The 24312-nt window shown below is 38.9% G+C and overlaps 1 protein-coding gene across 1 annotated transcript in view; it reads left to right on the top strand.

Moving 5' to 3' along the window:
• KL (klotho) overlaps positions 1 to 22428 on the top strand; it is a gene marked incomplete at its 5' end in the record, with an annotated part of 44190 nt that extends 21762 nt beyond the window's left edge. Inside the window, 4 exons of the mRNA XM_005883149.1 lie at positions 9685 to 10195; positions 11113 to 11381; positions 19624 to 20725; positions 21254 to 22428. Of these exons, the coding sequence (XP_005883211.1) occupies positions 9685 to 10195; positions 11113 to 11381; positions 19624 to 20725; positions 21254 to 21591 (2220 nt within the window). The remainder of the gene's footprint in view (positions 1 to 9684; positions 10196 to 11112; positions 11382 to 19623; positions 20726 to 21253) is intronic.
• Between the last annotated feature and the right edge of the window lie 1884 nt (positions 22429 to 24312).

Raw genomic sequence — 24312 nt, forward strand, 5'->3', positions numbered from 1 at the left:
AAATGAAACTTCAGCTTTGGCAAAAAAAAATTGGATGAAAATAAAATTTACATGTTGCCTACCTTATCTGCTTTCTTTGAAGAACATGACATTGAACCAGACAAAAGGATTACAATGATAATTTCTGTGAAAGAATACTTGCACATGCTTGCAGACAAAATTTCATCGTACTTTCCAAATCTACCTGACACCCCATTTGCACTTGCCAGAAGAAGCCCATTCACAGTCAAAGTTGAAGATGTTCCTGAGACAGCACAAGAGGAGTTCATTGAACTTATTAACAACGGTGCAGCGAGAACTGATTTCTCTACAATGCCAGTTACAAAATTCTGGATAAAGTGTTTGCAGTCATATCCTGTTCTGTCTGAGATGTGTTGCGCCTTCTTCTACCATTTCCAACAATATGTCTTTGTGAAACAGGGTTTTCCAGCTTGTTGGTTATCAAGTCTAAATACAGAAGTAGACTTGTTGTGGAAGATGATCTTCGTTGTGCTCTTGCAAAGACTGCCCCGAGAATTTCTGATCTGGTGAGAAAGAAGCAATCTCAACCTTTGCACTGATATTGGATTTTTACGCATACTGTCGCAAAATGTAGCAATGTAGTTTACTGTTTTTATATTAAGACTGTTACCCATGCTACACCATGCTTCAAGACAAAATTTCATTTATTTGTAATTAGAAATAAATATTTCACATTATATAATTACATATTGTTCTTGTGATTAATCACTACGCTTTAATTATGTTCAATTTGTAACAATGAAAATACATCCTGCATATCAGATATTTACATTATGATTCATAACAGTAGCGCAAAATTACTTACGAAGTAGCAACAAAAATAATTTTATGGTTGGGGTCACCACAACATGAGGAACTGTATTAAAGGGTCTAGGCATTAGGAAGGTTGAGAACCACTGTGTAACGGTGTCCTGGCCTAATTTTCATATTACCTCTTTATATACTAGAAGCCCGTTGCACGAAGATTTGCGCAATTGGCCTTCCTTCCCCTGGCTGCTGGCACTGGTTTTCCTCCAGCACCCGGGACCCAGGCCTTTGGTCCTGCCGCAGCAGAGAAGCCTCTTCAGTCTTCATTCTTCAGTTCAGTCTTCAGTCTTCACTCTGGCTGGAGCCTTCAGTCTTCGCTCCGTGCCTGCATATGCAAATTAACTGCCATCTTTGTTGGGTTAATTTGTATAGTCGCTCTGATTGGCTGGTGGGCTTAGCGGAGTGACACCAATTTGCATGTTTCTCTTTATTAGTGTAGATAGATATTGTATTTGCATAAACTTAAAAAATTATTGCATGGTGATATACTTGTGAAGGGTGCAAAGAATCAAAGACAACAGGGAAAGCAAAAAGTAAGGAATTTTGCTTTCTGTGTCTTAAGAAGTGTTTTCCTACCCCATGATCAAAAGGCTGTTTTGTTCTACAAGCTTAATAATTTTAGTTTTTCCATTTGGACCTGTGATCTGTTTCAAATTAATTTTTATGCAAGGTATAAAGTTGAGTTCATTTTCCCCCCATACATTTTCCAAATACAGGACCATTTATTGAAAAGGCTTTCCTTTTGCCATATAAGTGCTTTGGTGCATTAGTTGAAAATCACTGGGCCATGGGTTTAGTTTTGAATTCTCTATTCTTTTTTAAAACTCGATTTGTCTATCCTTATGCCTGTATTACACTCTATTGATTACTAGAGGCCCGGTGCATGAATTCGTGCATGGGTAGGGTCCCTCTGGGTGGCCTGCAGGAATCGGGCCAAAACCCGCAGTCCAACACTGCCTGCAGCTCCTACCTGCCGCTTCCACTCATCTCAGCCCCACTGTGCCTGTATGGGCTCATGCCCAATCAGTCCCAATCGGGTGAGGTTGGCGCTGCTGCAGCAGTGCTCACCAGCCATGAGCCCTGCATCTGGCACCCTCCCAAAGGGAGTAGCCTACAGGATCGGGCTGAAACCAGCTCTCCGACATCCCCCAAGGGGTCCCAGATTGCGAGAGGGCACAGACCAGGCTGAGGGACCCCACCAGTGCACGATCGAGCTGGGGAGGGACCATAGGAAGGTTCCAGGGTGTGTCTGGCTCATCTTGCTCAGTCCTGATCAGCTGGACCCCAGCAGCAAGCTAACCTACCGGTTGGAGCATCTGCCCCCTGATGGTCAGTGCACATCATAGTGACTGGTCGACCAGTCAACTGTCTGCCCCTGGTGGTCAGTGCATGTCATAGTGAGTGGTTGAGCAGCCTTAGCATATCATTAGCATATTATGCTTTGATTGGTTGCTCGGTTGTTCTGCCATTCGGTCTATTTGCATATTACCCTTTTATTATATAGGATTATAGCTTTATAGTAAATCTTGAAATCAGATAGTGTGAATGCTTCAATTTGTTCTTCATTTTTCAAATTATTTTAACTGTTCGGTCATTTGAATTATCATATTTATTTACAATCAACTTGCCAATTTCTACAAAAATTTGTTGAGATATTGGATGTGATGGCATTGAATCTATAGATCATTTGGGGGGGAAATGAATAGTTTAACAATATATAGTCTTCTAATCCATAAAAATGGTATCTCTCTTCATTTATTTAGATCTTCTTAATGTTTTATAAATGTCATTGTAACAGTCTTGCACATTTTTGACTATTTTGTTAACTTGTTCCTAGTTATTTCATGGTTTGTTATTGTAAGTGGTATTGTATCTACAATTTATTTTTCAAATGTTTATTGTGCATATATAAAAATAATATTTTTGCATATTAACATATTTTGATAACTTGTTAAATTCATTTATTAGTTCTATATAGACAATCATGCTTTCTATGAATAATATGATTATTTATTTTCCTTTCCAATCAACATGCCTTTCATTTCTTTGATTTGCCTTACTACACTGGCAATGTAAATAAAAGTTGTCAGAGTGGTTAAATTTATTCCTAAGTGTTTTATTTTTTGAACCTATTATATTGATTTAATTTATATATTTTTTGGTTTGTTCATTGTTATTGTCTAGAAATACAATGGATTTTTGAGTATTGAATTGTACCCTGCAATTTTTTTATTAGCTCTAATAGTTCTTTTTGTGTGGATTATTTAGCATTTTCCTTATGTAAGATCATGTATTCTGTGACTAGAGAGAGTTTTACTTCTTTTCCGACCTGGATAGCCATTTTTTCCTTCTTGATTAATTGATCTGGCTGAATTTCCAATGTACTGCTGAAGAGCAATAGTGAAAGCAGACTTCCTGTCTTGATCCTTATTTTAGGAGGAAAGCTTTCAGTCTTTCACCATTGAGTAAGATGTTAGCTGTGGATTTTTCCAAAAATTTCCCTTTTCACATTAAGAAAATTGCCTTCTACTCTTAGTTTTTAAAAGTATTTTTGTCATGAAAGACTTTTGGATTCCTTCAAATGCTTTTTCTGCATTAAATGCAATGATCATATGGGGTTTCTCTCCCTTCATTCTATTGATGTAATTGTGAGATAATAAAAACCACATATACTTCTTTGCCCCTAGTGCCTGGCACAGAGCTCCTAAAATCCTCGTAATTCCATAAATGATAAAAATATTAAGAGCATCGCTTGTTCTAATATTTGTCCTTGGTCTCATCCCTCACATGGGGCTCCTAAAACCATTGTAAATATCTAAGCTATAGGAACACTACAAGCATCTTTTTTTTTTTAATGAGGCCAACTCTCTGTGCACCCCTGGATGACTCCTGGATGGGGATGGAGTGGGTCACCAAGAAAAAACAAAACAAAACAGGCCACAATTAGAAGCTTGGAATTTTCAGCTCCACCCCAATCCTCCAGAGAGAGGAGAAGAACTGGAAATAAAGTTAATAATTGAGTGTTTTATACACCAAAATGTGCCATTAGTGTATTTTGAGGCAATATAGTATTATTCTTAGAGTTCTATCATGCCTGCTTACTTATAATTTACTAGAGGCCCAGTGCACAAATTCATGCACTAGTGGGGTCACTCAGCCTGGCCTGCGGGATTGGGCCGAAACTGGCTCTCTGACATCCCTCGAGGGGTCCCAGATTGTGAGAGGGCACAGGCCAGGCTGAGGGACCCCACCAGTGCATGATCAGGGCCAGGGACAGATGCAGGAAGTTGGCCAGTCAGAGAGGGATGGCGGGAGGGCTCCAGGGCATGTCTGGCCCATCTCGCTCAGTCCCAATCAGCCAGATCCCAGCAGCAAGCTAACCTACCAGTTGGAGCATCTGCCCCCCCCTGGTGAGTGCACGTCATAGCGAGTAGTTAAGCACCTTAGCATATCATTAGCATATTACGCTTTGATTGGTTGAACTGACAACTGGAGGACCGAACACTTAGCATATTAGGCTTTTATTATATAGGATTTTTTAAAAAATGATGTCTGCCTGAAAATTCCCTGTTAAGATCTCAGAAATAAAATACAACCAGGGTTTCTTATGAGAGTTTTGCTGGTCTGGCTCAGAAAAATGTTTGCTTCTGTCTCATGCTTTTTGATCTGGCTCTTAATGCCAGTCTTCATTCTTCCATATCTGTTTATTGAATACTTACTCTGCCCCAGACACTTTGCTCGAATCTGAAAATAGAGAGATAAAAGACCTAGCCAATGTCTCAAAACACCTAAATCTAGACACTTAAATAAATGTGACATAAGATGGTTAAGATCTTTGATAGAGGCCAGATGTGGAGACACAGGAATAGACATTTAGAAAGCTGTTAGAAAGGGTAGGTAGAGAGAAAATGTCAGGGAAGACTTTCTGGAGGCCATGATGTATGAGCTGAGTTTTGAAGAAGGTGAGGCTGGAGAGTCTGGGAGTAGGTAAAACAGGAGAGAGCTGAACCTATAAAAGCATGGAAGTCTTGAGGGTCTCAGAACTTCACATAGGGTTCAATGTGTCTGAGAGGATTGTGGCAGGGACTATAGGGCAGGTTAGAGAACAGTTAGGCAGGGTTTATTTTAATTACATCACGGCTTTCAAATAATCATCACGGATAATTCAAGCATGGTCTGCCATTCTACTCCTATGAGCTATTTTTCTGTTTTGAATTTTAAGTTTTTTTTCTTACTTCTAAAGCAATACATATATATGTTAGGAAATGAAAAATATACAAATAAGCAAGATGAAAAGAATTATACCATCAATAATCCTGCTACAAAACTTCTTTTAACAATTTATAAATCCTCTGGATCTTTACATACATATTTTTCTTTAATAAAAATGCTATGAAAATTTTAAATATTACTTTGTAACCTGCTATTTTGTTCAGTTAGTATTTTAGGAACATATGTGACACATTAATTCACATTCTTCTGTATTATTTACAATATATGAATAGTAGCATTTCTTGTATTTCTTTAGTTACACTAAAATGTATTAAAACATGCATATGATGGTATAAATTTATTTGAATATTGGACATTTCAATTGGTTTCAATATTTTGCTATTAGAAATAGCATTTAGATGAACATTCTTGCTCATACTCTTAATTATTTCCCTGAGTCCATATCAATAGCTTTATTAAATTTCAATCTTAAGATAAAAATATTATAAGATAACCATACCAAGAATAATTAGAAGGCTATGCAAAACCATACATAACCCTCCTCAATTAATCATCATTACTTGCTAGTATCCCAAATGGTGACCTTCCTACACCTCATAGTATTTGATTATTCAAATCTACCATTTGAAAATGAATTGAACTCATGAGGAGTTAAAGAGAAAAGTTTGGTTAAGTTTAACAGACACTGGGGCCTCCATGTACCAGGGAAAGAATGAGGGAACTCCTTAGGGAGCTCAGCTCAGGCTTAGGAGGCAAATCATTTTTGCAATAAATGATGTAAGATAAGTTTGCCTAAGACTTGGAGGGCATCCAGAGGAAGGCCAGGCAGCTCAGCATGGCAAGTGGGATAGGAAGGGGTGAGGGGACTTCCTGGATAAGATGCCATACATGGAGTGACCTGCAATTTGGGTTGCTGTAGAGAGCAATCAAATAACAGATACATTGGGGGGTTTGGAACGGGGCAAGTGGTTAAGCTAAATGGTACCAAAGATGCCTTCTAATTAGTTAGGGTTCTCCAGAGAAACAGATCAATAGGATAAAAATAGATATGTAGAAATAGATTTATTATGAGGGATTGGATCACATGTATAGAGATTGAGAAGTCCTATGATCTGCTGTCTGGAAACTGGAGGATCAGGTAAGCTGGTGGTATAGTTTCAGTCCATTTCTGGAGGCCTAAGACCAAAGGAGCCAATGTCCAAGGATAGCAGAAGATGGATGTCTTAGTTTAATCAGAGAGCAAGTTCATTCTTCCTTTGCCTTTTCAGGCCTTGATTGGATGATTCCCAGCCACATAGGTGAGGGTGATCTTCTTCACTTAGTCTACTAATTCAAAAGCTAATCTCTTCCAGAAATACCCTCTCAGACATACCCAGAAATGATGTTGCCATGGTTTTGTTAAATTAACATTTGCTAAATGGAGCATAGGGTGCAAGCCAGGGTTTAACAACAGAGCACAAGAGAAACAGCACAAGATAAACTGATATAGAGAAGTTTGTTGCTCACAGATTATGGAGGCCATACAAGGCGTGCCTCAGGGGCCATACAGGGATGTCAAGGCAGAGCACGAGAGAGAGGAGAGAGGAGAGAGAGAGAGAGAGAGAGAGAGAGAGAGAGAGAGAGAGAATAGAGAGAGAGAGAGAGAGAATAAATTTGGGACACATGCCTTTATTAGGGTTTGTGGGTGGAGTGCTTTGGTGTTGGCAAAAGATGGTTTTGGTAAGCCCCATGAGAGTCTTATATAAGAGGTGCATAAGGCATACAGGCAGTGGGAGGAAGGAGAGACTGTCACTCACAAAGGCTGTTGGGAAAATCATATCAGGAACTGAATTTCTTATGACTCTGCAGGCCGCCTTCTAGGGCATGTGCTTTTATAAGAGTCCAGTGTCAGTTTAAGGTCCCTGAGACTGCATGATTAAAGAAACTGGGTTCTGAGGCAGCAATACCATGAGTTGCTTAGTTAAACTCTCAACAAATGTTTTACCAGCTGTATGGGGTTCCCTAATCCCAGTCAAGTTGACATAAATTAACCATCATACCTTCCAATGTTGCAAATTTATACTTTCTAAATAATAAATACCTTGATGTAAGCTTTCACTTGCATCATGTCCTTTAATCCTCACAATGTTCCTACAGGAGAATAGACATTATTTCCATTTTTTCAGAGAAATAACTAAAGCTCACACTGGTCATGGATAGAGGACTTGGGATCCAGACCTGTTTCTTCTAATCCAAACCACAGGTCATGTCACTGCATCACATGATTCCTTAGCAGAGGGTGTTTCCTTAGCTTCAACATCTTCCTTTTTGGTTTGCACATCCCTTAGGGACAGAAGGAATAAATGTTCATGGAGACCCTACCATATGCAAACTTTGCATTAGGTGTTTTATTTAAATTTTCCTATTTAATTCTCATAATAACCCCATAAAAGACACAGGGAAGTTAGTCTCACCTGCTCAGGTTAAGTAATGTGGTAAAAGACAGATAGCTAAACATGATGGAGCAGGAATTTTATCTGACATCAAATATCACATGTGTATTGCTATATAGCTCAGGTCTTTTGTTTTCTTGCCCAACCCCCTCTGAGCCATGTCAAAGTAGTTATGGTTAGAGTAGTAGTCCATGATTGTAAATGATTCTATTATATGACTGTCACTTCAGCTGCCTGAAAAACTCACTCAGATTAGGAAGTTCTTGGGTTGCTCTCACTCTTGCCTGATGCCCACCCTACCCATTACAGCATTTATTCTGTAGAAGTATGTAAAATTTAAGGCATAATTGTCTTGGGCCTCCAATTGGGCCAAATTAATAAAGTCCCCTGGTCTGAAGCCCTGAGTACTAGTGTGTACGGCTCTCTTTCTTTTCTGTTTAACTGTTAAATGTCAGGCTGAGATTTCATGTCAAGTGGGAAAGAAGAGTTGGGTGTCAAAACAGAGGAAGACAGAGAAGGGTAGGAGACATCAGAAAGCCAGCAGTATAGCACAATTAATCTCCAGGTTTTGAATCACATGGACAAATGTCACTATTATTTGGATCAACATTTTATTCTCCATTTTCTTCTTAGCATATAGATAGCTGCTTCGGGTCACACACACACAAAATACATTCAATGAAATGAAACATAGATATTTACTAAGACACTAAAAATGAAAGTTCAACATAAACTATTTTAGTCCACTGAAATGTTTGGCTGAACTCATAAGAATAGTAATTATGCCATTCTTGGACACCCACACTGGAATAATCAGGAGAAGATTATTCCGAGAAAAAAAAAAAAAGAGGATATTAGGCATACCGAGTGAAAGAGCCTAGAGAGAGTAGAATGAAAACTGGCATGACCATTTTGGAGAATTTGGGTCAAACAGAGTTAGAATAAGTTTTTAAAGATGATCTACTAAGAGAGTAAAAGGCTGATAAACAGCACTTGTATTGCCCTAACAGGTTTGGCTCAGGGGATAGAGCGTCGGCCTGCGGACTGAAAGGTCCCAGGTTCGATTCCGGTCAAGGGCATGTACCTTGGTTGCGGGCAGATCCCCAGTAGGAGGTGTGCAGGAGGCAGCTGATCAATGTTTCCCTCTCATTGATATTTCTTCCTCTCTATCCCTCTCTCTTCCTCTCTGTAAAAAATCAATAAAATATATTAAAAACAAACAAACAGCACTTGTATTTTTAGCAAAATAGAGTAATTTGAGGAATTCAAAAGTAAAGAGAAACATAATTCAAGTAAGGTAGGAAACCCCATATCATTCTCACTATTCTTTGTCAATAAAAAGGAAACAAATTAAAATAAGAAATCAGAAGTCAATAAGATTTTATGTGAATATAAAGTTGGTATTATGGAAGCAAAGCCCATTTCTTTGCTGCAGGAAACTCCAGGCTGAGTGCTGACTAACTACAGACATCAGATCTAAAGCTGTATTTTGGTGTGTCTTTTTGTTTTTGTGTTTTTTTTGCTTCGCTTGTATCTTGAATGCTGGGTCTTGCGGGAAGTCAGCACTGTTCCGGAGTTCTGGTGGGTGAGCTAAGGTTAGATATTGGAGTTGATCCTTTAATTTATGCACTGATTCTTCTTAGTGAAAAACAAAAATTGTGAGAACATGTGTTAGAAGTTTAGCTCTGAGAGATGGGTACATAATATAAAATTGACTCCAACAATTTGAGTCAACCTGAAAACTCCCAGTCTCTTAGGATAAAAAAATATAATCCTATTTAGAGATTTCTGGTTTGATCACATTTTTGGGATTGGTTCTTTTCACCAAGCCTATTAATTAAAAAGTACAAAATACAAAGTTAATTAAACAGCAAGATATTATAACATTTTTATCTCATTAATTTTTCAAAGTATTAATAGTAACTACACATTCAATACCAGAAATACACATTTTTTCCACTGGCTGCTGTAAAACAATGGAAATAATTCCAGTCAGGGTAGCAGCTCACTGTTGGCTGACCTACCTCTGAAGTAATTTACTGATTCCAGGTGACTTTTACATTGTGGAATTAGTCATTAGGTTAAGTTTGATAAGAAACAGATACAACTAGGATTGGGAATTCAAATATGTATTTTATGTCTCCTCACAATCATAAATAAGTTTATCATTTTTTTTTCTTTTTCTTTTTAGGCTCATGCCAAAATCTGGCATCTCTACAATACTTCTTTCCGTCCAACTCAGGGGGGCCAGGTGTCCATTGCCCTAAGTTCCCACTGGATCAATCCGAGAAGAATGACAGACCACAATATCAAAGAATGTCAAAAATCTCTTGACTTTGTTCTAGGCTGGTTTGCCAAACCAATATTTATTGATGGTGACTATCCTGAAAGCATGAAGAATAATCTTTCATCTCTTCTGCCTGCTTTTACTGAACCTGAGAAAAAGTTCATCAAAGGCACAGCTGACTTTTTTGCTCTTTCCTTTGGACCAACCTTGAGTTTTCAACTATTGGACCCTCGTATGAAGTTCCGCCAATTAGAATCTCCCAGCCTAAGGCAATTGCTTTCCTGGATTGACCTTGAATATAACCATCCTCAAATATTTATTGTGGAAAACAGCTGGTTTGTCTCAGGGACCACCAAGAGAGATGATGCCAAATATATGTATTACCTCAAAACATTTATAATGGAAACTTTAAAAGGTAGGATTTGGGATAAAATTCTAATTCTTGCCAAAATCCACTGGTAAAACAGTCTTTAAGATGATCTGTAATAAACTATGTGAATTTATAGTTTTTAATCATAATATAGAAATTCATTTTGGCAATAATAAGAATACATTTATGTAACACCTTTCTCATTTGGGACCTTAAGAAACTTATATAATTTTTAAACTCATTTTGTAAATCAAAAACTGGGTTATAATGTGTAAAATTACTTGACTTTCAGAGTTACTACTATAGATTTTTATATTACATTAAGGATTAAGTAAATCCCAGAGTATCTAGCTCCCTTTAAATGTTTTTGGGTTCTTATTGCTTGTACTGAGTGAAACACTTAAAAAAATTTTTTTAATTGATTTCAGAGAGGAAGGGAGAGGGAGAGAGAGATAGAAACATCAATGATGAGAGAGAATCATTGATCAGCTGCCTCTGCACACCCCCTACTAGGGATCAAGCCCGCAACCTGGGCATGTGCCCTTGATCGGAATTGAACCTGGGACCCTTCAGTCTGCAGGCTGACGCTCTATGCCTGAGCCAAACTGGCTAGGGCCTGAATGAAACACTTTTTAAAGAAATAAGAATATCAACATTTTCTGGAGAAAATAGTAAGTAGTTCATGCTTTTAAAAACTGTCTTCATTTTATTGCATCAGGCACAATGTTAGGTGCCTAGGATAGAAAGGGGAACATCCAAAGAGCACCCACTGGAAATAAAAGAAATCCAAATAAAAACTTATTTGAGATAAGCCTATTTGTGAAGACATTTATTTGTAGAGTTATATAGGTTTGATTAGATTCTTTTGTAGGTCATTGCTCTACCAAACAATGAGCACACTACATAACTTATTCGTTACTTAGTAAAACCCTCAAATCTCTTGTCCTCTCTTCCCTTTGCAGCCATCAGGCTGGACGGGGTGAACATTATTGGGTACACAGCATGGTCCCTCATGGACGGCTTCGAGTGGCACAGAGGCTACAGCATCAGGCGTGGACTCTTCTATGTCGACTTTTTGAGCCAGGATAAGAAGTTGTTGCCGAAGTCTTCAGCTTTGTTCTACCAACAGCTGATAGAGAAAAACGGCTTCCCTCCTTTACCTGAAAATCAACCCCTAGAAGGCACATTTCCCTGTGACTTTGCTTGGGGAATTGTTGACAACTACATTCAAGTAAGTTAGTTAACAAAACCAATGAACAGTCTCACAAGCCCTATCACTAGTAAGTAGAACCTCCTTATTAGGTTGTCATGCACATTGTTCTTTGGACCAAACACAACTCCGTAAGAGTATTTTTTGGAATGCTGCATCCTTCTTTCCAAAAATCTTCCTAGTGTCGCCTTACACTTTAAATCAGCCCCTAAAAGGGAACAAATAAAAAAAACGTATAATATTTAAGATCTGATAAGATAAAATACTCTTTTTTAACACAGCAATTTTCAAACCTTTTTAAAGCAGTTGAGTTCTTCCATAAATGAGATGTAATACCAAACTCCAAATTATCTGATATCTCAGTGAAGCTGCTAAAAATGAGGCAGGCAGAGCCCTACTGAGATATAGCTTTGGATCCCACAATCTTGCTGAAATATGTAGAGAATGGAAACCCTTGCTCAAAATCATTTTGAGCAATAGTCATTGAGATGGTAAGTAAGTTCCATATGGCCAACCAATATTTACTGAGTACATACTATATAGTTAGTTTTCAATATTATTGTAATTTTAAAATATTTTAATTTACTTCCTTAAATTAAAAAATTAAGATTTAATTTTTCTTTTAATTTTAAAGAAATTTGTTTTCTGGAGTTTAATTAAATAGTAAGCACTTATTGGATGCTTAGCATATATACATATGCTACTATGTTTGAGGGGAGCATACAATGAGATGAGTAAGATATGATCCCTGCCATGAAAGAAGTCTTGAGTGAAAATGATGGATACACAAATAATATAACATATGCAGAGAGTAGAGTATGAAAATAGACAAAGTTCAGTATCCACAGCAATGGGATTAAGCATGTTGAATGCTTCTAGCCAATTCATTTGTTCTGTAGGGGAGGAACATTAACTTTTTCTCTACTCTTCTGAGTTCTTAGCTGAGAACCCTGTAATAAAAGTCAGATTAACAAGAGATGAACAAACAGAACTTTATTATCATGTATACCTCATATATACTACATGGGAGATACTCAGTGAAAAATGAATAACTCCAGGGGTGGCTTAGAATTCAGGCTTAAATACCATGTTAATAGAGAAAGGGGAGTGGGGATATAGGTCTCTTAAGGGAGAGTAAATGATTTTTAGAAAACATAACTGGGCCCTTATAAGAATAGATGAGAACTATGATAGTTTGTGACAAAGTTTGTCTGAGTATGTTGTTGACTTCTAGTCTCTTCTGTGACAAGAGTCAATCTTCCCTGGTTGATGAAACTCTGGGGAGGGGATTTATGACCTTCAGTTCCTGTTGGAGGATCCATCTTCAGGCAGATAAAGGGAGTGCTGAGGAAGTCTCTCCCTGCATTTGATGTTTTTCAAGTGCCTGCAGCTCAAAATAATCAATACACCAAAGGGGCATATTTTGGGGCAGCATGTTCTATTACCCTTCAGTTCAAAAGTATTTGGAAGAATGTTTGGATCTGAGGAAAGTCCTTCTAGTTGAAATGGGTTGCTCTTTTCTTGTAAATATCAAATTATAATCTTTTATTTATAAGAAAATATATCAACCCTATACTTAATACTTTTTTTCCTGGTTTGTATTACTCTTATGTCTTTTTCAGACCTCCCATTAGTTTTAGGGGCAGTCTCAGTGATAAATTCCTTCCTTACAGGTTAGCAAGGATATCAGAAGCAAAACAGCAAATCTTCTCAGCTCCACCCACTCAGTGGGGTGTTTTCCAGCCTCTTTCCTCTCTCCTACCTCAGCCCACTGATATTTGCAACCTCCCTATTCTAATTCCCCTCCTGCAAGGGGGATAAACAGTGGAGTTTAAGTTAGATGTTAAGGGACAGGAGTGGTGGAAGTGAGATAGAAGGAGAGAGGGAAAAGGACAAGAAAGGAAGGTAGACTTACAGTCTTTCCTTCCTCCCCTTTAATAATGGGGCTGGGTGATATGGTCCCTGGCCCTTGTTCCATCTCTTGACCTCCTGCTTTGCCTCGCTCACTACTGGGCCCTGCATCCCTTGTCATTGAGGGCTCATGCTCCTCTCAGATCTCAGATGGTAGCCTGAGCCTGGGCAGGTAATTCTCAGTTCAGTCCTTTGTGGAGAGATGTCTCCACCAGCATCTCTGTGCAGACAGTGTGAGCTCAGAGACATTGGGAGCCCTTTCACTCTGCTCATTCCCCACCCAAGGGCTGTGTTTGCCTTGGGGACTGGTAAGGAGTGACAAAGTCTTAAGAATATATCTTATTTCCTCAAAAGGGAAGAGAAACATCTGATCAGCTGCAACAAGCATGGCAGTGAGGAGGAATGGAGATGAGGAGAGAACCCCTTTTTCTACTCCTAGAAGCACTTGTTTTAGAATTTGGTCTAATGCCAGACACTCATCAGCCATGGACCTTTCTTCTCAGGTCATTAGCTCAGGGTCCCTACTCCTCCACCTAGCAGAGCTCCCCAGTACTCTCCTATGCAGAATCAGCCAAACAAAAAATTAAGTCACTTTCAACCCCATGGTGAACTTGAACTCCAAAAGCTCTTTAGTGGAAAAAAGCTGCAATTGCTATTTTATTTTTTTGCTTTTCACCATGAGCTATACATTATTTTGGTAGTGCCATTCCCAAGCTGGCTTCTTAATTGACAAAGTAAAATAAGGTTTTTGTTAGGGCAGTTCAGAGAAATGTGGGAGTGTTTGAATTTACTCTATCCTTTTACTACATTATATTAAAGTCCTGAGAAGTGACTTTTAAACCATTGAAATTTATCTTTTCCTCCTGTCTAGCATTTCAAAATCCTAATATTAATGAGGCATACATTTTACTTGAAAAACTTAAAAAATCATTAAGCACACAACCTGTCTGAAATCTGACCTTAGGCTTATTCACATGGATTGTCATTGTTTGGACCAAATTTTTCACAACTACTAATTCTCATAGTGAATTAGGTATGGAACATGCTACATTCTGGGAATATATGGCTTCTTTAGCAGTGGTTATGTTAGAAAAAAATTTCTTTCATAACATATGAAATACATACTGTATACCTATTCCTTCTGATTCAGCTTTATTTCATTTTTTATTAAGAAACTAGAAGCCCAGTGCATGAAATTCATGCACTGGTAGGGCCCTAGCAGCTGCTGGCTGGGTACTCTCTCCCTTCCCCTGGCCGCCTGCCACCACTACCACCTGGGGCCTCCCTCCATTCCTTCAGCCAGCCCCACATCCTGGTCGAACTCCCAGAAGAACTCCTGGTGGAAGGGACAATTTGCATACTATGCTTTTATTATATAGGATAAGTCAACTAATTTAAAGGAGATTAGATATAATTGTGCCTAAATTTTATTGTTTCTAAATGTTCTGTATTTTATTTATTTATTTATTTATTTATTTATTTTAAATCTATCTTTATTGTTGAGAGTAATATAGATGACCCCCTTTTAAATCCTTATTGCCCTCCTCCACTTGGTTTCCACCCCACTCTAGGCTTTTACCACCCTATTATCTGTGTCCATAGGCAATGCATATATGCATGTAAGTTCTTTGGTTAATATTTTCCCACCCACCCCAATTTCCTCTGAGATTAATCAGTCTGTTCCATGTTTCCATGCCTCTGGTTCTATTTTATTGATCATTTTATTTTGTTCATTAAAATTCTTATTCATTTATTTTGATTTTTAGATTCAATTATTGATAGATATTTATTGCCATTTTATTGTTCATAGTTTCTTCTTCCTCTTCCTCTTCTTTTTTTAATGTATTTTATTAATTTTTTTTTAATTTTTTTTTTTACAGAGAGGAAGGGAGAGGGATAGAGAGTTAGAAACATCGATGAGAGAGAAACATCGATCATCTGCCTCCTGCACACGCCCTACTGGGGATGTGCCTGCAACCAAGGTACATGCCCTTGACCGGAATCGAACCTGAGACCTTTCAGTCCGCAGGCCGATGCTCTATCCACTGAGCCAAACCGGTTATGGCTCCTCTTCCTCTTCTTAAAGAATAACCTTCAACATTTTATGTAATGCTGGTTTGGTGGTGATGAACTACTTTAGCTTTTTCTTATATGTGAAGCTCTTTATCTGACCTTCAATTCTAAATGATAGCTTTGCTGGGTAGAGTAATCTTGCTAATAGGTGTTTGCTATTCATCACTTTGAATATTTCTTGACATTCCCTTCTGGCCTGCAAAGTTTCTGTTGAGAAATCAGTCCTATGGGCACTCCCTTGTAGGTAACTAACTGATTTTCTCTTGCTCCTTTTAAGATATTCTCTTTGTCATTTAAATCATAATGTGTGTTGGTGTGGGCCTCTTTGGGTTCCTCTTGTTTGGGACTATCTGTGCTTCCTGGACTTGTAAGTCTATTTCTTTCACCAGATAGAGGAAGGTTTCTGTAATTATTTCTACAAATAGATTTTCAATGTCTTGCTCTCTCTCTTTTCCTTCTGGCACCCTCATAATGCGAATGTTCGTACACTTGAAGTTGTCCCAGAGGTTCCTTACACTATCTTCATATTTTTTGGATAATTTTTTCTTTTTGATGTTCTGATTGGGTGTTTTTTGTTTCCTCATATTCCAAATTGTTGATTTTATTCTTGGAATCTTCTACTGTTGAATTCCTATAAATTATTCTTTATTTCAGTTAGTGTATGCTTATTTTTTGTTTGTTCCTTTTTCATGTCTTTGGAATTTTCAGTAAGATCCTTGAAAGTCTCACTAAGTACCTTGAAGCTCCCATTAAGATCCTTGAGCAACCTTATAACTATTGTTTTGAACTCTGTATCTAGTAGTTTGTTTGCTTCCATTTCATTTAGTTCTTTTAGTTTTTTCTGTTCTTTCATTTGTGACATGTTTCTTTGTCTCCACATTGTGGCTGTTTCTCTATGTTTGTTTCTATGTATTAGGTAGAGCTGCTTTATCTCCTGGAATTAGTAGAGTGGCCTTGTGTAGTAGGTGTCCTGTAGGGCCCAGTGGCTCAGCCTCCCCAGTCACATGAGGAGCTCTAGGTGCACTCCTATGTGAACTGTGTGCACTATCCAATTGTAGTTGAGCCTTGATTGCTGTTGGCATCACTCGGAGGATTTAACATCCAGGCCAATTTGCTTTGAGGTTCAGTTGCAACTACAGTGGAAGAGTTGCTGTGTAGGAGACACCTTTATGGAGCAGGACTTGCTTCAGTGGGGCTTTGGTGCTCACTGAGTCTGCCCTTTGAGTGTATCACTTGTGGATGTGTAGAGTTATCATCTGGTATTTTCTGAAGCTGCCTACTGGGTGCACTGGCCTTGGGGCCTCCAGGCAGGTGAAAAATCAGTTACTACCTGGGTCCACTCGGCAGGAGCTACAGAGAGATCTGAAGATGGCTGCTACTTGTGTTGGGCTTGGAAGTGCTCAGGCAAGGCCAAGCTGTGAAGCAAGGTAGGCTGTTGCTTGTGCCGGGTCTTGCTGATGCCTGCTGCTTCTTGTTTGAGAGATTTTAGGGAAGCCTGAGCTAGGACAGGTCATTCATATGGAAAAGCCACTGCAAACAGTTTGGTTGGGGCTGAAAATTGGATGGGGCAGAGTCTCAGGGACTCCTCATGGCAAAGCGAATAGTGTGAGCCTGGTTGATGGAGACTTAGCTATGGTGCCTGCCAGTCAGCTCTGCAATGGGTGAGGTCTCAGCATAGGAACAATGATTCCTGTAAGCACCCCTGTCTGGGAGAAAGCCACCCCACAAGGTCTTGCTCTGATGCCAGACAATCCGGTTCCTTCCCATATGTCCCTGGATCCCCCCAAGCTGCTGTCCAAGCATTGGAGCTCAGAGGGAGTGGAACTGTGTAAGTTTGTGCACCAGCCCTTTAAGACCATGTGAGAACCACACCAGAGTCCTCAGACAGCCAAGGCCACTTAGAGTGTGAAAGGCCTTGTTGATAGTATGCCAAATGGCCAAGGCCACTCTGAACACAGCTGTAAGGCCACAGCGATCTCACTGTATTCTGCGCCCTTCTATAACCCAAATGATGATGTCATTATTGGCAACTAGCCTTCTTTGTCTCTGGAGTAATATACAGATTACTGACCAGCTAGTCTGCTAGAGAGTAGGCTGGGGAGTGGGGGGTGGGGGCTAGAGAGCTCAGATGGAGCTGAAAACTCAGACAGAGCTGAGAGCTGGTACTGCTCTGATGTAAGGCTAAGAGCTCATAGAGAGCTCAGATATAGCTACTAAGTTAACCAGCCAGTATGCTGAGAAAGAAGCTTAGAGGTACTATGTGAGGCCACAGAGATCAGTCAGTGTGCTGGGCAGGGGAGAAAGGAGAAGCTACTGAGCCAGAGAGGCTGGAGAGGCTACTAAGGCTATAGCTCTAAGGGAGAGCTCAGATACCACTACGTTGTAAGGTGGTGGGTTTAGAGGCAGCATGCAGCTGCTCAGATAAATAGCTGTGGTTATAGAGACTAATGCTGCTTTTGTGGGAAAGATGTATCTGTTCACCAGCTGGTGTATGGCTGCCTGCCTCTATAGGACTGCTGTAAAGGACTCTGTTGGTTAATGGCTATATGGCCACTGGCTTCTGCAATAAAGACTCATTCTTATATACACACAACCTCTCATGGCTTCTCTGTCTAAGACCCAGTGTGCAAGAAGACTCAACCCCAGGCAGAGGGGCTCGGACCCAACACCTGTAACTAGTGAACAGAAGATAAAGGAGGAACTTGGACTAAGTTCCAACAGTTAGTACAATGGGCAGGGTTCAAGAAGGAACCTGCCCTGGCATGGTCGGGAAGAATTTAGAAGAATCTATAGACAGCGGTGCTCTTGCTGTCTCTGACAGAGCAACTGCCTGGGTCTCCAGCAGCCTCCATAAATATCCTGTATTTTTAAGAAATAAATTCCTCTACCCCCAAGATGTATACTTTAGTCTCTATTTTGTTTTCAAATGGGCTGAATAAAAGCTGGTGTTTTGGAACAATTATGGTAGAAAAGATACAAATTTAGTCAACTCAGAGTTCTATAAAAATAATCCAAAAATTCTTTCTAACTATGAACACTTTCACTTCAAAAAAGCATGCAAATATTATCTCTTGCAAAGCCAAGGAAACATGATTGGTGGGTACAGCACAGAGGAAAAATACTTCTGACAGCATTCCCACAGTACTAGGGGAAATGCATGTGTGGGTGATCTACAAGGGACAATCCTCCAGAAAACGCAATTTCCCTCTGACATGTTGTTTTTTATTATTTTCCTTTAGGAACACAGCACCGACCCCTCCAGTGAAACAGCAGCTCATTTGCAACAGCCCCATAACACTTTAAGGAAATATCTACTAGAGGTTCAAAACTGGAGTTTGTCTGACCCCTGCTTTTATACAGAGGGTCAAACCAAAGTAACCTTCTCTAAGGAGACTATTTGCAAGAGAAAACAGGTGTAGGCAGTGGGTTTGGGGTGCACTTTCAGTTTGCATTCCCTTCATGGTTTGCATGTGGAGGGAGGATTTTGTCATGAGTTTACAATTTTCAATGTCCTGAATACCTATTTTCATTTTGGAAGCTTTGATGTCAGATGTTGAGAACCATATTGTCATGATCATCATAGAAAAACAATTAGGAAAAAATTTTAAACTATGTTAAAATATTCCATTATGGATGAATGGCAATATTGTTTCTTATGTCCATATTCTTTGTCGCTTTCTACCACCAGTCAGATTGAATTTGTTAAATTCTGTCATCAACTCCAAAGCTAACAAAAGGCTACAGTTAAGCTTATTTAGTACCTCCTCTTCTGAGAGCAAATCTGTGTAGAATGTGATTTTTAAAAGCACAATATAATTTTTAAATGTCATTTCAATTTTTTGACTCTAACTCACTTAGGTTTTAAGCTTTATCTTTTTCATTAAACATTTTTGTAAGTCTCATCACCATAGTGATTTCTTATATTAAAAGAAAAATGTCCAAAAATATTCTGCTTGCTTAACACAGATCAGACATGTGTGAGAATCACTACTACTGTTTGTTATCTGAAGTAAGTAAAAAATTTCAGATTTTTTAAAAATATTAAACTATGGGTTTAAATAAAGAGAACTACAGGTAAAACAAATGTGTAAAAAAGAAAGTGGGGTATTTTTTTCTTCAGAAACTCACTATTTATGAAAAATCATTTCAATTTTCAGCTAGAAAGGTTATTACTTTTGCTCATCTTGCTAGCTAGCTTCCTTGAAAGAATTGCATTGAATTACTTTTCTAGGCCTGTCCAGCTGAAGTCATAGACTTATGCTCCCTCTGCTCCTCCTAGGTTGACACCACTTTGTCTCAGTTTACCGACCCGAACGTTTACTTGTGGGATGTCCACCACAGTAAGAGGCTCATTAAGGTGGACGGCCTTGTGACCAAGAGGAGGAAACCTTATTGTGTCGACTTTACTGTCATCAGGCTCCAGATCGCCCTACTCCAGGAAATGCGTGTGACACATTTCCACTTCTCGCTGGACTGGGCCCTGATCCTGCCTTTAGGTGACCAATCCCAGGTGAACCGCACGGTCCTGCACTACTATCGTTGTGTTGCCAGTGAACTCCGGCATGCCAACATAACCCCAGTTGTGGCCCTGTGGCGACCTGTGTTCCCGCACCAAGGTCTGCCGGAGCCTCTGGCCAAGCAGGGCGCCTGGGAGAATCCCCAGACGGCCCTGGCTTTTGCAGAGTATGCTAGGTTGTGCTTTAAAGATCTTGGCTCCCACGTCAAGTTTTGGATCACCATGAACGAGCCGTACACGCGGAACATGACCTACAGTGCAGGGCACAACCTGCTGAAAGCCCACGCCCTGGCTTGGCGCTTGTATGATGAGAAGTTTAGACGCTCTCAGAAAGGAAAAATATCCATAGCCTTGCAGGCTGACTGGATAGAACCAGCCTGCCCTTTTTCCCCAAAGGACAAAGAAGTGGCAGAGAGAGTTTTGGAATTTGACATCGGCTGGCTGGCCGAGCCCATTTTTGGTTCTGGGGATTATCCACGTGTGATGAGGGACTGGCTGAATCATAGAAACAATTTCCTTCTACCTTATTTCACTGAAGATGAAAAAAAGCTCATACAGGGTTCCTTTGACTTTTTGGCTGTAAGCCATTACACCACCATCCTTGTAGACTGGGAAAAAGAAGATCCAATAAAATATAACGATTATCTGGAAGTGCAAGAAATGACAGACATCACATGGCTCAACTCCCCCAGTCAGGTAGCAGTAGTGCCCTGGGGCTTACGCAAGGTCCTGAGTTGGCTAAAGTTGAAATATGGAGACCTCCCCATGTATATAATCTCCAATGGCATTGATGATGATCTGCAAGCAGGCCAAGACAAATTGAGGGTGTACTATATGCAGAATTATGTAAATGAAGCTCTGAAAGGTAAGGCCTCCTGAAAACTGTCTCTTGAAGGTTTTGTTACTCGAAGGCATGATGCCTGTTAGAAATTCTCAAATACACAGAGTCACCTTCAGAGAGAAGCACTGTCCATTTCTTGCCACACTGAAAAAGTCCCACCAAGAGTTAGTATTTTCCCCAGAGATAAAGAAGTTTAGCTAAAAGTGGCTTACAACTTACTCTGAGCCTATAAAAGCATGGACCATCCTGTCCTCCATCCTCAGATGGCCTCACAGCAGTCTAATCTGCTTCATGTATGTGAAGATTAACTCAAGTACCTCAGAGTAGGTTTCATTATGTAAAACCTACTGTGTTAAATGTAGCTCATACTTTGTCTTGGTATTTGTCTATTTGTCTTTTTATAAAAGAAGACTTTTCTGATTAAATACAATTTAGTCTGAAGTTTTAATAAATGTATTGACATTTTCTCCTGAGGCACCAAGGCCATGTAAAAGTAAAGGGTTATGTGCAAAATATTTTATTAACTATTCTCTTGTCCTTTTGTTTTTCCAGCCTACATATTGGATGGGATCAACCTTTGTGGCTACTTTGTGTTTTCATTTAATGATCGTACAGCTCCAAAGTTTGGCCTCTATCGTTATGCTGCCAATCAGTTTGAACCCAAACCATCCATGCAACATTATAGGAAAATAATTGACAACAATGGCTTCCCAGGTGCTGAAACTCTGGGGAGATTTTGTTCAGAAGAATTCACCCTGTGCACCGAGTGCAGCTTTTTTCATACCCGAAAGACTTTATTAGCTTTCATAGCTTTTCTACTTTTTGCTTTAATTATTTCTCTTTCTCTTATTTTTCACTACTCTAAGAAAGGCAGGGGAAATTACAAATAGTCCTGAACATTTTCCTATTCAATTATTTTGAAATAATTATGCACACACATTAGTTGTTAACCATTTGCACTTGTCAGTGTTGTGAAGTTATAGATTTCATACACTGATTTCTACAAAACCTTTCTGTGACATTTGACAAAGGTTTTCAAATAAGCATAGATGATTATAAAATCTTGAATAATGTGAATAGTGCCTGGACTTGTTTCTCTTTGAGGGGTGATTAAAAAAACAGACATCATTTCTACAATACACTGTGTAACAAAAGCATGAGATATGACATCCATTCTGTAATATTTTTATAGAAATTTAATGACAAGTTAGGCTATTTTTATCTGTGCCCATTCCTAAATATAATGTTTACTTAAAGTAATAATTGCAAGTGTTAGAATACAAAATTAAGCCCCAAGTAACCATCTTCCAACTACCATGATATGCCCAATGGTCTCTGTCAAGAAGATGATAGCATATAGGAGAGATGACAAAGGGCCTGTGGCTGGAACAGTTATTTAAAAAGCAGTGTTTCTGTCAAATGCTGTTAATTTACATATCTGGTTAATGATATACTTGCCAGAGCAAATTACAGAACTTTATATTTCTATGTGACTTTCAAGGCATTCTCTAAACCCTGGGTCCTTGAAGGCTTTGTGTCATAGGGGACTTTTACTGAATGCTTGCAGAAAAATAAACATGACTCATGAAATGTTGGGCTCTTCAGGAAGCATAAATCGATTGTGAAGTGCATTATACTGCAGTAGCTCCAGGAGGAGGGAAGGAGTAAAAAGTATGTATTATGAGCAACATTATGATTAATTTTATTATAAACCCTTTCATTTTAGAACAGACCTTGAAATGAATGAGGTGACCTTTCTTGAGAGAATAAAAACAAAATAATAATTCATCCTGTGAAGAATGACTTCACTTTCTGCTATTTAAAATGTGCTATAATTTCTCTGAGTTGAGTTTTAAGTATTAATAGATTCAAAAGCATTTGGTCTGATAACACTGGAAATTTTTCTTTTGTGATTGTTGAAGTCTAGTTTATTTATTTATTTATTTTGCTGCTACTTCTGTGGAACTAACTTTGAATTAGTTGTGCTTTGAATTTTTACACTGAACTATGCTACTGATTTCCAGAAAGGGTTAAGTCTTATCCTCTAATGCACTTTAAATAAATTTTGCTGATTTTCAGACAGGAAAATCTATTACACTAGAGTTGTAGGTGATCTTAATGTTTATTTTATAGATGAGCCAACATTGTGCTAGGCAAGATAAACCAACATCATATCAGGCATAACTAATTTTGCTGACACAGTAATACAATGGATAAGAAATATTGTATTGTATTATGTATCATCTTTAGGGGTGGTATGATTTTTTTCATTGAAAGGTAAGCTTTTGAGTTAATCTTTTAAAAATTGTACTTATTAAAATTGGAAACTAGAGAATCATAGTTTATGTATGTATTTTTCTGATTAGAAGAGTAATATATATTCATTGTAAAAAACCACAGAAACCATATGTAAAAAAGTGCATATTTAGAGTCACATCATATTGTAAATTATATATCTTTATTAATTTTTATTGTGTGCATTTCCTTTGTCATTTATCTTCAAAACACCCTATTTTAATAGTCATAGAGTAATTCCACTATATAAATTTATCACAACTTATTTAACTATTCCTATTTATTGAACTAGTTTCTTATTGTTAATTACTGTTAAATAATGGATGTTACTTAAAAATTATTTTTTGCTACAAGCATTTTTTTTTGAGTGTATAGAGAAGTAATTACAGTATCTGGGTGACCAATCCCAGGTGAACTGCATAGTCCTGCACTACAGTTATTTGATAATGGATTATAATAAACTGACCTATAACTTTACCTTCTTTCTGAACCATATGACCAGTTGCTAGATAAATTTCTTTAAAAAAATTTTTTGAGTTGTCTAAACCACATAGAACACGATTGGAGTGGTGAGGAAATAAACCTGACAGAAAGAGGGAGCAAACTGCAACATAGGTTGGGGAGAGTGCCCCAGGTTAATCTCTGTGGTTGAGCTGAGAGATAATTTCAGACACTGAGAAAGCAAAATAGGAGAATAGCTGAAAATGACAAACAGACACCAAAGTACTGAGGAGAAACGACATTTCAAAATCATTCAACTGAGTGACAATGACAGCATCATGCTAATTTTGAGCCACCATAGACCCTTAGTGGGAGGTCCGTGGCTCACTGCCAGCCTGAAAGGAGAGAAGAGCCTCTCAGATCATGCTCATTTCTTAAGCAGCATCTCAGAGCATTACACTCCTTCTATTGAGGCTCTACTCTTGGGGATTCTGTACTTTTCACCATGCCATATACAGGGATGGGCAAACATAAGTTTACAGTTATGATGACATTCTTTTGAGTTACAAACAACTGTAAACCTACTTTTGCCTACCCATTTATACATATATACATACTAGAGGCCCGGTGCACAAAAATTTGTGCACTCGGGTGGGGGGGGTCCCTCAACCCGGCCTGTGCCCTCTCACAGTCTGGGACCCCTTGGGGGATGTCCACCTGCTGGCTTAGGCCTGCCCCCCTGGGGATCGGGCCTAAGCTGGCAGTCAGACAACCCTCTGGCAGCCTGGGAAGCCCTCAGGGGATGTCCACTTGCAAGCGGGGAGCAGGCCTAAGCTGCAGTTGGACATCCTTAGCGCTGCTGAGGAGGTGGGAGA

Source organism: Myotis brandtii, unplaced genomic scaffold, assembly GCF_000412655.1.
Source record: "Myotis brandtii unplaced genomic scaffold, ASM41265v1 scaffold77, whole genome shotgun sequence".
Taxonomy (NCBI): domain Eukaryota; kingdom Metazoa; phylum Chordata; class Mammalia; order Chiroptera; family Vespertilionidae; genus Myotis; species Myotis brandtii.